At 35.3% G+C, this 14,240-nt stretch overlaps 1 protein-coding gene across 1 annotated transcript in view; it reads right to left on the reverse strand.

Annotated features, from left to right (window-relative positions):
* Window positions 1-14,240, reverse strand: part of LOC150100945 (enoyl-CoA delta isomerase 2-like) — a 181,891-nt gene that overhangs the window by 16,093 nt on the left and 151,558 nt on the right. Inside the window, exon 8 of the mRNA XM_090401940.1 lies at window positions 10,279-10,378. Within this exon, the coding sequence (XP_090258066.1) occupies window positions 10,279-10,378 (100 nt within the window). The remainder of the gene's footprint in view (window positions 1-10,278; window positions 10,379-14,240) is intronic.

Here is a 14,240-nt window from a genome sequence, read left to right on the forward strand (position 1 = left end):
ATGAATAAGCATGGGGAGGTATCAAAACAGAAGGAAGTTATATGGAATTATAAGGCAGGTCACCAACATCAACTTAGAAACCAGATTGCAGCAGTGGAATGGATGAAAGAATTTAAAGGAAGAGGGATCATTAGTGCATGGGAGATACTTAAGAAAATAAATTGTTGACAGCAATGACAGATTGTATACCTTGAGTGAAGATGATAAAGCAATTTAGAGTCAAATGAATGATAAAAGGAATAAAAGGGAATTGCAGAAGAAAAAGAGATTATGGAAAGAATTTATAAAGAGAGAGAGGTGGAGGGCAGTTGATGAAGAATATAAGGCTCAAGCTAGGAGAGTGACTGGTATTGTAAAGCGAGAAAAATTAGACTATGGGAAAAGACTGGCACTCCAATTCAAGGAGAATTCCAAGGAGTTTTTTTTGTTATGTGGCAAGTAAGAGGAAAATGATAGTGGATGGATTATTTTGCAGGATGGAGATGGGAATCAGGTGACTATATGAAATAGCTGAATTATTTAATGATCACTTTATTAGGGTGTTCTATCATGGTACTGCAGGCTTTATTCCTAGAAGGATAATGAGTTTGAAGTGAATTAAGAGAAGCTATTTGGAATACCGAGTACATTAAATGTTAATAAGGTGTGTATGGGGGAGAACTCAATGAAATTTCATCATGTGTTTTAAGGGAATGTTCTATGGAACTGACTGTGCTATTAACTTGCTGTTTAATGAGTCTTGTAATGAGGCAGGCTCCTAGAGAGCAGAAGGAGAGTAAGATAGTACCTCTGCATGAGGGTGGTGGTAGAATGGAGGTATCAAACTATAGGTCTGTTGATAAATTTAGTTTAATGCTTTATCCCAGTGAGAGCAAACAAAGTTTGCGCCTGAAAATATCTTCAGGACTGAATATAGTGTTGTACTATCTTACCTGGGTAAGTAGTACAACACCAGGAAACTAAATTTATCATAGTCTAACCTAGTGAAAAATAAACTTTCGATATAGGTCTGTTTGTATTTCTTTTGTAGTTTTTAAGATTGTGGAGAAATTGGTAAGAACTCATATACAGAATTGAGAAGATGAGGATGGATTAATGAAAGTCTTGTAATGGAACAGGTTCCTAGAGAAATATTTGCAACTAATTTATGCAGGCCAGCATGGACTTGTTAAAGGGTGCTTTTTTTTTTTTTTAGTAATCTGGCTATCTTTTATATTAAGTAACAAGAGCAGCAGATGAAAGTAAGGCATACCCTGCCATGTTTTTTGGATTTTTCCAAGGCATTTGACAGCATGCCACATGACAAGTTGATTTTTAAGTTGCATCATATGGGTTTGGATATCAGGTTAGTGGATTGGATTGATGATTGGCTCTCTGATAGATATCAGAGAGTTATGTAAGAGGGAGCATTATCAGAGTGTAGGAAGGTTATAAGTGGAGTTCCACAGGGTTCAGTCTTGGACCACTGCTGTTCAATCTTTATGTCAATGATATTGTCACATGGCTACAGGGAGATGTTCAGTTGTTTGAAGGTGATGTGAAGAATGGGAAGGTTATTAGTAATAGTGCTGATGTTTTGGCTCTTCAAGAGGATTTGAATAAGCTGGAAAGGTGGGCAAGGGCATGAGGATACCAACTAAATGTAAGGGTTAAGAATCTGAGATCCACAGAAGGGATGCTTCATACTCACTTGGTGGAGTTATACTGGAAAAAGTGGAGAAAACAAGGAATCTTGGGGTGATTGTGGATAGAGATTGAAAGTTCTGGGGCATTATTGCAGAGATTGTGAAGACATCTCAGAGAACTGCAGCAATATTGAGGAGAACATCAACTATGAGAGATAAAAGTGTGCTGGTCCCATTGTATAAAGCAGGAATCGGCAACCTTTTCAGACTCGCGGGCCACATTTCAACTTTTATTTTTAATAATTGGGCCGCAAGCGTTTAATTAAGAAAAAATAGTGAGTGAAAAAATACTTAAATTATCAATTTTTATTATATCAATTTAAAAAAACACAGAAATATTTAAAGTAGCAGATATGAAACAAGCAAGAAAATGAAACTCAATGAAAAATGATTATCACATAAAAACAAAGTAATATAGTTCATGCATCATGATATGCATGTCTCCCTGCTTAATGTGACATATGTGATTGTTTTCCCTTAGCAAATTATCTATATCCGCTTTACAACCTGAGGTGCAAATTCAAATCAAAGCATGCAGAGTTCATCAGTCAGTTCGAGAAGAAAATTTATTTTTTCTAAAACTCATGGCAGAAAATGCTTATTCACAAATGTATGTGCTTCCAAATGCAACTATTATCTTCTTTGCGAAACTGATTAATCCTTCAAATTTTTTTGGTAAACATCGATAAAATGTTTAGATATTTTCTAACAAAAACATGTTCTTTAATGTTTCATTGTTTTCATTTCATTTAGCATATCAGGAATCGTTGTCAACGTCTTGGAGAAACTAGTCAAGAGAAGAATACAGGATTGGATAGATGAAAATGGGATATTGTATGGGGGGGAACAACATGGTTTTGTGAAGGGTAGATCATGCCTCAGTAACTTACTCACGTTCTATAACACAGTGACGACTGAACTGGATAAGGATAATGGGTTTTCAGTGATTCAATGGATTGCCAAAGCCTTTGACAGGATACTGCATGGACCTCTAATCAGTAAACTGGAGCAGATGGGGATGGCTATAGAGATGGTGAGATGGATAGGAGGGTGGTTGATGGAGAGATACCAGAGAGTGGTTTATTCAGGAGTGGAGTCCAAAAGACGGCTTGTGACTAGTGGTGTGCTGCAGGGTTCTGTTCTTCGACCACTACTGTTTAATTTGTTCATTAACGATATAGAAAAGGATCTGAGGGGAAGTGTTCATTTGTTTGCCGATGATGCAAAGTTGGGTAGAGCAATTTCGAGTGCATAGGATGTCAAAATTTTGCAGGATGATTTGGAAGGCAGAATATGCCTTTCCTTCATCAGCTGCTCTTGCTGCTTGATTATTAAAGGCAATCAGGTGGGAATACATTCATCTAGTGGAAGATGACCATCACCACCAAATGAAATACCTTACACATTGCTTATGGGAGAGTTTGAAGTAGCTGATGTGCCATGTTTGATATACAAAGCATACAGCTTCTTCCCTCTTTCTTTTTTTCATTCAACGTAAGTGATACTTTGCATGTCAGATATACATAGGGATCCAAAATGGCTTTCATTTGAGAACACAGCAGCAAAATAGTTCTGCAGGCTGGAGGGGAAGTTAAAATAGGGGTATGTAGAGGTACTGTTGAGTCTACAGCAAGAAGACTGGGCATTCTCTATGTGAACAGCATGTTCAAGGAGTGTCTTCTCTCTCTCTCTCCCTTTCTTCAAGAAGTCATGAAATGAATTATGAAAAGTACAACAAATGATCATATTATTATGATTAAAAAAACTCAAAAAATAAATTCGAACAAAACTAAAGAACAAACAAAAAAAAATCACAATCAAAAATTGTAAAAAATGAAAAATCCTACCAAAACAAAATTCACCTCCTTAAATTTAAACTTGCCAAGAAATTATATTATTGTTTAATCTTTTATCCAAATGTAAACAAACAAAATGTTTGTGCATGAAGTATCTTCACAACTAGGCTACTTGTATGTAGAGGCTAATGACTTTACATTAACTGCCTAAGTTATTGTGTGAAGTATAATATGAAGTCATTAGCCTGTATATATGAGTATAAATAGCCTAGTTGTGAAGACACTTCACACACAAACTTTTGTTTGCTTACACTTGGATAAAGGATTAAGCAAGAATAATTTCTTGGGAAGTTAATTTAAATTATAATCAAAGTGAAAAAACATTTTACATCTGCTACAAACATTTGCATACAACACATGCATTATATACACATACACAAACTTAAATAATATATATCATCATCCCAAATTGCAGCTACAAAACAATAACTATACTCCACCTTAAATGTCTACATTTCACTCTGTATTATTCCTTCCATCACAAGGGCAGTATTTGTGCTTTGTGAGATTTAAAACTGTATGTCAGAGAAGTCCCAATATAGAATCCTGTTTTTGAAATCCTCTGGTTTAAGATTTCTTTTCCCTATTCAGTGAGGTTCATCTACTCTATTTACCACTCTACAACAATTTGAAAACTTGCTGTGACCTCTTTATCATCTTATCCCTGAAAGAGTGAAGTCATCTTCCTAGGTGACTTCAATGTCCATAACTCTAGCTGGCTTCCCTTTTCCAATTCAGATGACAAAAGCAGAAGAGATATGGAAGTATTTATTTAAACATATAACACAAAATAGTCTCTCTTCCAACCTGAATACCATATAACCCTCTCCCTTCTCCAAAATAAATTTCTCCTTGGAAATTCAGAAAACAATCTTATGCAAGCTACTGGTCTCACAGAATGCTGTGCCACTCCCAGCCATACATTTTTGGGTACCACAAGCAAGCCAAGTGGTATGAATGACCACAAGAACTATTAATCCTTCTTATGGTTTTCATACTGCCTCTGCTCTCCTGACCCAAATATTTATTTTGAGTGGGTTACAAAAATTATTCTGATTGACATGATGGCTTTCACTCTCCACTCTATTAAAATTTCTGCTCACTTTCCAAGTTATGATTTGACATGTTCAAACACTGAGCAGCTGTGATGTCTTGCACATGCAGAGTATCAAGCAGGAACTCACTTAACCACATCTCACATCCCTTTTACATCAGACAGGCATATGCTTACAAATTCATCAATATATATATATAGACACACACAACATGCCAGCTTCAATTTTTTTTTTTGTGTGTTAATTTTCATGTAATGTTTGCTTTTGAAAATATTATGCATTACATAAATGGGTTGGTTTCTAATGCATAGTGAAGTTCATATATGGACCTAGCAATATATTTATTTTATGATTACATCAGCCTACATTACCTAAGAAAACAACAAAAGAAAACAACAAAAGAAAACAATGGCAATCATTAATCCCCCTCTCCCTTTAACTCCAGCAACATTGAAGTACCAATGCATATAATTATGAACTGCTCTAACCACTTACATTTTTTACAACTGCAACTGAAGATTTTTTTAAAGTTAAATGTTGCTTGAGAAAGGGGAAGGCAGCATATAAACTGTAATATCACAAATTCTGTATCTGTCAAATAAGTCAAATCGTGGAAATGTAGAAAGTGTAAATGGCACTGACCATGGCTCATCTTCATGAACTCATCTTTATGTTGAGTTCATGAAGATGAAGTCAAATCAGGAGAATTATAGATACTCATGGAAGAATGAAGAAGCAAAGTATTAGAGTAAAAGATGGCCATGTGAAAGAGATAATGAATGATTCAAGAGTACTGTAACTCTATATGGAGATTCAATTATCAGAAGATGCAAAGATTTGTTTTCCTGAAGGAAGAATGAGTAGAGTAATTGAGGTATTGGATATGAGAAGTAAGAAAGTGAAAGAGTTGTTGGTAGTAGGAATGAATGATTTGTTTAGGAACAATGAGAATGTGAGAATGAATATCAGGAAGTTGTTGAGGAAGTAAAAGATAATGGTGTGGTAGGAAAGGTGGTCAGAGTGCTACCCAGGTATGATAATGATGAGTTGAGACTGTGAGCGAAGATCATGAATAGTATGCTTTGTAAGACTGTGCGAGGAGAAAGGAGAGCATTTTATGAAGATGTGAGCTGAATTTGAGGGACAGATTGAACTGTATAAAAGAGATGGACTATGTTTAAATCCATAGATCCAAGTAAGTGAGAGGTGGAAGAAGAGAAAAATAGGTCAGGAGAACAGGGAAATGGGAGAAGTCAGGGTTGAAGGGTAAACACTATGTGAGAGGTGTGGATGCTGGATGCAGAACTGACTGTGTGAGTAGATAATAAAGGATTGAAATGGGCAGGCATGCAGGGGGGGGGGGAATAGAAGCATTTCAATTTGGAGAAGGGTTGTAGGATTGGTGGTGATAGAGAGGAATGTCAGGGAGGAAGGATGGAGGAGTCATATCTGAGAAGTCACATTCTTCTATTGTGCCACATTAGACTGATATTTATTATCATTTGCCCTCTGCCAATCCATTTAAATCATCCTGCAGAATCTCTACATCATATTTATCAACTACCCATCCCAGTTTTTCATCATTCAGCAAACAATGGGATATTTACATTCAAATCATTCTCAGTATAATTAATATACCAATTAAACAACAGTCCCTAGTATTAGTCACTATCATTCTGCTGGATTCCAATCTGCCATACTATTTTCTCATGTCTATTTGTCTACCAGTCACCTTATCCTGGCACCGACTTCGTATCCAATCCTATTTGCCCCAACTACATAATAGATTTCCATGCAGTATTCTTTCAAATACTTTTGCAACATTAAGCAATAACACAGTGTAGCCATTTCTTATATAAAACTCAGCTGTCACTCTATTTTAAAAAACGAGTATATTACTAAGGCAGGCTCCCTCATAGACTATTATACTCTAATTCCACCTATTCCTGAATTCTGCTTTTAGCTAACACTTCCTCATAACCTTGCCAAAAATGAGACTTAAATTAAACAGATAAGTTAGAAGCACACTGATATTTCTCAACATGACGAATACCTTCAGTTCATCTTCCTCTATTCTCAGATTGGTTGCTGCTACATAAGCAAATGCAATATAACTTCACCTAGTGATGATACACTCTTGCAAAGTAAACACTTAATAACTTGACTATTTCTTCTACTTCTATCACTTCCATACCATCAACATTTATTAATAAACTTATCCATTCTCTTAGTTGCTGCATAGTGAAAGACTTCTCAGTATTACCTTTGGCCTACTCAGCTAATTTCCTCTCATAATCAGACTTTTCCCTATTTACCAAGCTAGTCACCTTTCTGCTGTGCTTTGTATCACTCATATCACCTACATACTCCAAACTTCAACAAGTATGGCTGTATAAATTTACCTAACATTTGGGAGACAGTCATCTTAAGACTTAATTAATACCTGCTTTCTCTGTTTTCTTTTCTTTTCTTTCTTTTTTTTTTCCAACACAGCTGATGCCTAATTAGGACTTTAGTCTTTGTGTTGTCAGTTGTAATTGTTTAAACTAGTCCCATTGTTATACCAGATTGTTGCTGTTTCACGTACTGTGACAAACTGTTTTTGTGCTCTGAAGATGCTGGATATAATACAAGTGAAATATTATTTTTATTATTATTAAGACACCTCCAGGGAGTCAGACACTCATCGAGAGAGGCCACATACTACACACATCAGCTATCATACTTATTCATGAATTCATTCACAGTGCTCGCACTCACAACATCCAATATCAATCCATTCCAATCACGCACACCCAATTCGAGAAAAATCTAGCCCTCACCCCCTTCTTAGCAGTATTCATTCTCAACTTCCAAGGATGCCCTCTTGTCCTTTCCCCACCCCTCCATAAATTGAAATCCTGTATGACCCTTTCAGAAGTTTGTAAGTCTCAATCATATCACCCCTCTTTCTCCTGTTTACTAGTGTCTGCAAATTCTCAATCTGTCTTCACAATCAGTATTCCATAATATCATTTTTAACACTCTCTTTTGTATTATAATCATTCACTTTGGTGAATGATTATAATACAAAATGATCTCCAATATATCAGAATAACAATGGAAACCAGGAGACGAGACCTATACACAATAGTCCAAGTGAAGTCTTATCAAGGCCTTGTAAAGAGGCAAAATAATAGCCTTATCTTTACATGTGAACATTCGTTTCAGCATTGCAATTATCTTTTGAGTTGTATTTGCAATCTTTGCCACATGACCCCTGAACTTCAACTTCCTATCTATTAACACCCCAAGATCCCTAGCCACATCAGCTTCTTCTAGCCTAATCCCACCAGCATAATACAATATTGGATATCTAATCATGCCAAAGTGAATGATTTTACATTTACTCACATTGAACTGACACTAATTTTCTCATGCCCACAATTGCAGCCTATTCATATCATTTTGCAAGTACTGCATATCAGCAGCATTCCTGATTACCTTACCTATCTTTGCATCATCAGCAAATAGCTGTATGTCGCTTGTCAAATCCTTCCCAATGTCATTAATGTACAGATTGCATAACAGTGGACAAGCACTGATCCTTGTGGTACACCACTTATTACCTTAAACCTTGCAGACCCAGATTCCCCGTATACCACTTTTTGATATCTGTCAGTCAGCCATCCTCTTATCCATGCTAATATCATATAATCCAAACCCATTTTCTGCAATTTATGCAAAAGTCTACCATGCTGTATTCTGTCAAAAGCCCTATCAAAATCCAAAAGTATCATGGTGTATCCATTCCCCTTGTCTAGTTCAATGGTAACATTGTTATAGAATGTGAGCAAGTTGCTAAAACATGACCTTCCCTTAGTAAACCTATGTTGTTCATTGAAAGTAGAGATTCACTGTCACCCATTTCTGAATGCGAGCCCTAACCAATTTTTCCAAAATCTTCACCACCACTCCTGAGATACTTATTGGTTGATAGTTGGATACATCGGCCTCTGCACCACCCTTGCGCAATGGAAATACCATACATTTCTTCCATTCCTGCAGAATCTTCCCTGTTCTGAGACTCATATTAAACAGCCTGGTCAAAGGAATGGCCAATTCAGCTGAACAGTCTTTTAGCACACGTGCTGATATTCAATCAGTCCCTATTGCTAAATTCTTATTCAATTTTTGCAACAGCTCTAATACCTTGGCCTCACACACCTGCGTTTCTTCATCTAGTGAAGCAGTAACAGTGAGCTCAATGTTGCGTCCACCAACATTGAGCTCATGTTAAAAGCATGGTAGCTTTTAAAAAAAAGGGCACTCAGTAACTGAACAACCTCTTCTGCATCTGTAACCCTCACATCATCTGGATTTAGAAGAGTTATCCTTTCATATTCATTCTTTCTTTTACTTGCAGCATATCGATAGATTTCTATGGGTTGTCTTTAGCACTCAGAGCCAGTTTCTTTTCATACTCAGACTTTGCTTTCCGTACAGCAGTTGTGACTATTCTAGCCTGCTACTTATAACGTTCATAACGGACGTCATCCTTATGCAAACGGTATTCCTTCCACATCGTCCTTTTCTTATGAATTTCTTACTTAATAAGATTACACGTCTATTTCACTCCTACTTTATTTATTCTTCGAACTTTTGGGAGACACATTCTGATATCGCATCATTTAAGTATTGCTTCAATGCTTCCCATGCACTGTTGATATTCTTTCCATTCAGCAACTGATCCCATTCCACTGAACTCAGTATACTCCTTAGTTGCCATAATTTCCTGCTTTGTAGTTCAGCATGTAACCTTTCCTGAATGGAACATTCATAAACTTAGTCACTGTGAGTACTGCATGATCACTATCACCAACTGGAGGCAGAATAGTTATGTCTTTAACTGAAACACCCTCTGACACTATAATCAAATCTAACACTCGTTGCCCTCGAGTTTCTTCTGACACATGATGTTTGAGGAAGTTGTCCTGCAACAGCTCAATAAATGTATTTTCATTCTTCTCATGAGATTCTACTGCTACCCAATCAATATTTGGATAATTAAAGTCTCTCATTATGATTACTCTTTTCGTGCTCATCTTTTGTATTTGGTGATGCATTTCTTCATCACTAGCAACCTGTTCCCTATCAAGCCACTGATGATAGTTTGTTATTTTCAAACTGAAATATCTGGCAATATATTAAACAATCTTCTTGTGCTAACGTGTTGATAATTCTTCATGTCACAAGTTTATCTCAAAGTTTCACTGATGCTGATAACTTTTAGTCACATCAAACTAATCAATTCCAAAAATTCCTCACCGTATTCCAGATGCTCTTAGCATTTGAGTACATGAATTTCAATATCCCATTATCACCCTTGAGTTGTGTAATAACCAATCCATTCAGTCATAAGAAACTACATTTCACATTGCATGATCATTTCCATACTCACACTCATTTGTCCTAGGTGTGTCTGGACCTACCTGCCTACATCTTTATTCTCATCAATGGTCTAGCTTTCCTGATTTGGCACTTTTCACTGAACAACACTTTCTTCAAACACCTAACTTCAGAACAAGTCATTCAAATGCAATATACTTCCATCCATTGAATTCACTCTACAAACTGTACACCTTGCACAATCTTCACAATTTTGATAAATGGTGAGGGAAAAAATTATGAGGAAAAAAATACCTAAGTATTTCAGCAGTCATTACAGCTGTAGATTTTAATTCACTTTCATTTGTTTGAAAATGGCTGAGATCACTGCCACTTGAATACACATCTCCTATACCTGAAAATAAATATTTCATAAAAATAGATCTAAACAGCATATTGAGCTTTACATTTACAATATAATTAATTAACAATAACAGAGTAAAACAGCAAGTAAATGTGATATCTCAATGATAGATTACAAAATGTTCAATGCAACTGATCTAAATGCACAGTTCTGCAGTTTGTCACTAGAGGTAGGATGACTATAACTGCTTCCTGAATCATTATTATTAAGTTACTGTAACTGGCTAAAGAAAAAAAATTGTTAATTAACATCTAATTTTTTCCACATGTTTTATTTTAAATTACTAGAGTATATGCTTTTTAGTTACTGAATGCTGAAGTGTGTTAGTTTTCAATGCAAAAAAATAAAAACATTCATAAATTTTAAATATTAAAATTTTTTAATAAAAACATTCATAAATTTTAAATAATAATAATAATAATAATAATTATTATTGAACCCTCCATGGAGTTGGCAGACTTATCGTGGGAGGTTCATTCAACTGACAATATATTTATCATACAGAATATATTTATCTTAAAGTCCTTAACACTCTTTGCATTAACAACACATTCTAGTAATACATTCCATTCACTGACAATTCTCCATGTAAAAAATCTACTCCTCACACCCCTTTTCACCATGTCGTCATCGTCCTGTAGCATCCTCTAGCAAGAGGGTTGCAGCAGATGAGCAGCTCTTCTCCATTTCTCTTTGTCTGTCGCTTCCAACATTCTTAAACCAGTCCATTCCATGATGTCATTGAACCACTCTCTAGTTGGTCTTCCACGTCTTCTCTTCCCCTCAACTTTCCCTTGTAATATAGTCCTTGTCAGGTGTCCCGAAGAACCTCTCAGAAGATGTCCTGCAAATCTGGTCTTTCTTTGCATAATATTCTTTAGCAGTGTTCTATCCATCCCAACTCTTTTTAAAACTTCTTGATTTGATATTCTCTCTGTATAATTAATCTTTTCCATCTTTCTATAACACCACATTTCCAATGCATTAATTCTTTCCATATCTCTCTTTCTGAGTGTCCATGACTCACTTCCATAACTTGCAATACTCCAAACTGTTGCTTTAACTATTCCAATTCTAACACCTATTTTATATTCTTATTTATTAAAATCCTTTTCATTTCCATAAATGCTGATTTAGCTTGGCCTATTCTATTTCTAATGTCCAACTTTGAAGTTCCTTTTTCTGAGATCCAGCTACCTAAATATTGAAATCTTTCCACTTCTTCTAAAATCTTTCCTCCACATCTTATCTTTACATTATCTCTTATTTTTCTGCCCATTATCATTATCTTGGTCTTCTTTGTGTTAATCCTTAATCGTACTCTTTACAAGAGTTTTCAATTCTTAGAACAATTTGTTGTAATCCATTTTCACTTTCTGCCATCACCACTACATTATCCGCATATCTTAAGTTATTAATGATTCTTCCATTTATTTTTATTCCTTCTTCTACATCCTGAAGTGCCTCTCTAAGCATCTGTTCACTATAAAGATAAAACAATAATGGTGATAACTTGCTTCCTTGTCTAACTCCTCTCTCTCCACCAGGAATTCTCCTGTTTCCTCTCCATTTACACATACTGAAGCTGTTTGTTACCAATATAATCTCTTTAAAATTTCCAAGTCATAAGAGTCAATATCAATATTTTCTAGAATGTCAAAAAGTCTTTTATGTTTCACTGTATCAAATGCCTTTTCAAAATCTAGAAATCCCAAAAACAACTTTCCACCATGGTCTAGTGTTTTCTCCCCAATAATTCTTAGACACATTAGCCTCTCTAGTTCCTCTGTTGGTTCAGAATCCAAAGTGTTCCTCATTCATTTCTTTTTCTATTTTATTCTTAATTCTCTCTAAAATTATCTGTGCCAAAATTTTTGCTGTGTGAGTTATAAGACTTATTGTTCTAATAACTAAAGACAGGAGTTACAGTCTAAAACTCCTGTCTTTTTTGGAATGGGGATTAAAAATTGATCTTTTAAACTCCTCTGGTAATTCTTGTCCCTCATAAATTCAGTTAATAATTTGCCATAACACTTCCATACCTTTTTCACCTATATTCCTTATAAGTTCTATCTGTATACCATCTATTCCAGGGGATTTTCCTTCTTTCATCTTTTGAATTGCTAGATTCAATTCCTCCCTCATGATGTATAGCCCTGCCCACTATGCTCTTTCATTTGATTTCCTCCTCTTCCTCTGTCTTCATAAAGTTTACTTACATATTCTTCCCATCTCTGTAATATCTTCTCTTTTCTATCAGAATTTCACCTCTTTCATTCTTGATTGCTCCAGTCCTTTGCATCTTTCTCCTTCCTGTCATCATATTAATGTTTTTATAAACATCTTTTATATCATTTCTTTCTGCCTTTACTGTTGTATCTTTACTTATTTCATCTAACCACTCTTCCTTTTTTTTTTCTTCTTATCTCTCTTTGTATCTCCCTACTCAAGCATTTATACTGCTTTTTTTTTCTCATCTATTTTACTGTTAACTAACTTTCTTCTTTGTGATTTTTTTCCTCAAAATATTGTCCATCATCCATGGCTTCTTTCTTTTCTCTCTTTCCTCTTCTGTTTTGGTTCTTTGAATCTGAGCACAATAGTCCAAGTGTGGTCTGACCAGTGCCTTATACAGTGACACAATCACTTCCTTATCTTTGCATGTTAGAGTATTTCTTATCATAGCAGCACTATGATGTGCAACCTTTGCAACCCTAGCAATATGGCCTCTAAACTTTAGTCTAATTCAATCATCACTCCTAAATCTCGAATCTCATCCACTTCCTGCAGTATGGCATATCAATAGAGTACACAGCCTTATATTTCTGCACTGCAAAATGCAACACCTTGCATTTATTAATATTAAAACTACAATCCCATTCCTTTTTTCAAGTCAAGAGTCTATTTAAATCTTCTTGAAGCGAATTAACATCAGCAGTGATACTTATAATTCTTCCCAACTTTGCATCATCAGCAAACAACTCAAGATCATCAGCCAGACCACATGATATATTATTTACAAACAAGTGAGAGAGCAGTATTATTATTTTTCAGTACAGAAATCCCTCAATTAGTGCGCCTAATGCATTCTTTAAAACAGGCGCATTAATCGAAAATGCACTAATCGAATATAATAACCTGTGGGAAAATGTATAATTCATTCCTCAGATTTCTTTTTTGACCATTCATTTTTTTTATAAAAGAATTAGACTAGGTCTCAGGGCCTAGTTAAAGGAAAACCATGAAGCTGAAAGACAATAAAACATATTCAGAATATAAATTTATTATTCTGCTTCTTAACAAAGAATTGAGCTAACGTAGTTTGGCATAGTTTCTAAGCATTGCTGCTTAAAAACTTCGATTGTACGAAAACTATTTTTAAATTGTTTCTGTGAAACCTCTTTGGATATGTCAGTGATTAAATTTTCTTTGTATTCTTCAGGATCTTCCCGCTATGCATCTAAATTTAGCAGGTCGGAATCACTCCATTTTTCAGAATGAGATTTAATTAACTTAGATTAATTTGAAAAGTCTCTAAAATCATTTGCAGAATGTGGAAGAATGTGCTTCCAAACGGCTTCCATATTGCTAGATAATTTCATTCGACTTTACAACTTTATAACCAGGCTGAGATTTCTCTGATTTGACTAGAAAAGTCTTGGAAGGCATTGGCTTCCAAAAGAAGACTGGTTTCATCGACATTAAATATTTGTCGATCACAATAGTCCCCTTCTTACACAATTTTCTTCAAAATCTCTGGATATATCCTTATCCAGTTGCAGCTTCATCTGTGATTAGAACATTATGAAGGTTATTTCTCTTTTTGAAACGCTCAAATCACCCAGCACTGATG

This window comes from Typopeltis vanoorti, chromosome 12 (genome assembly GCF_054136105.1).
Source record: "Typopeltis vanoorti isolate ZY-2024b chromosome 12, IOZ_Tvanoo_1.0, whole genome shotgun sequence".
NCBI classification, from domain to species: Eukaryota; Metazoa; Arthropoda; class Arachnida; order Uropygi; family Thelyphonidae; genus Typopeltis; species Typopeltis vanoorti.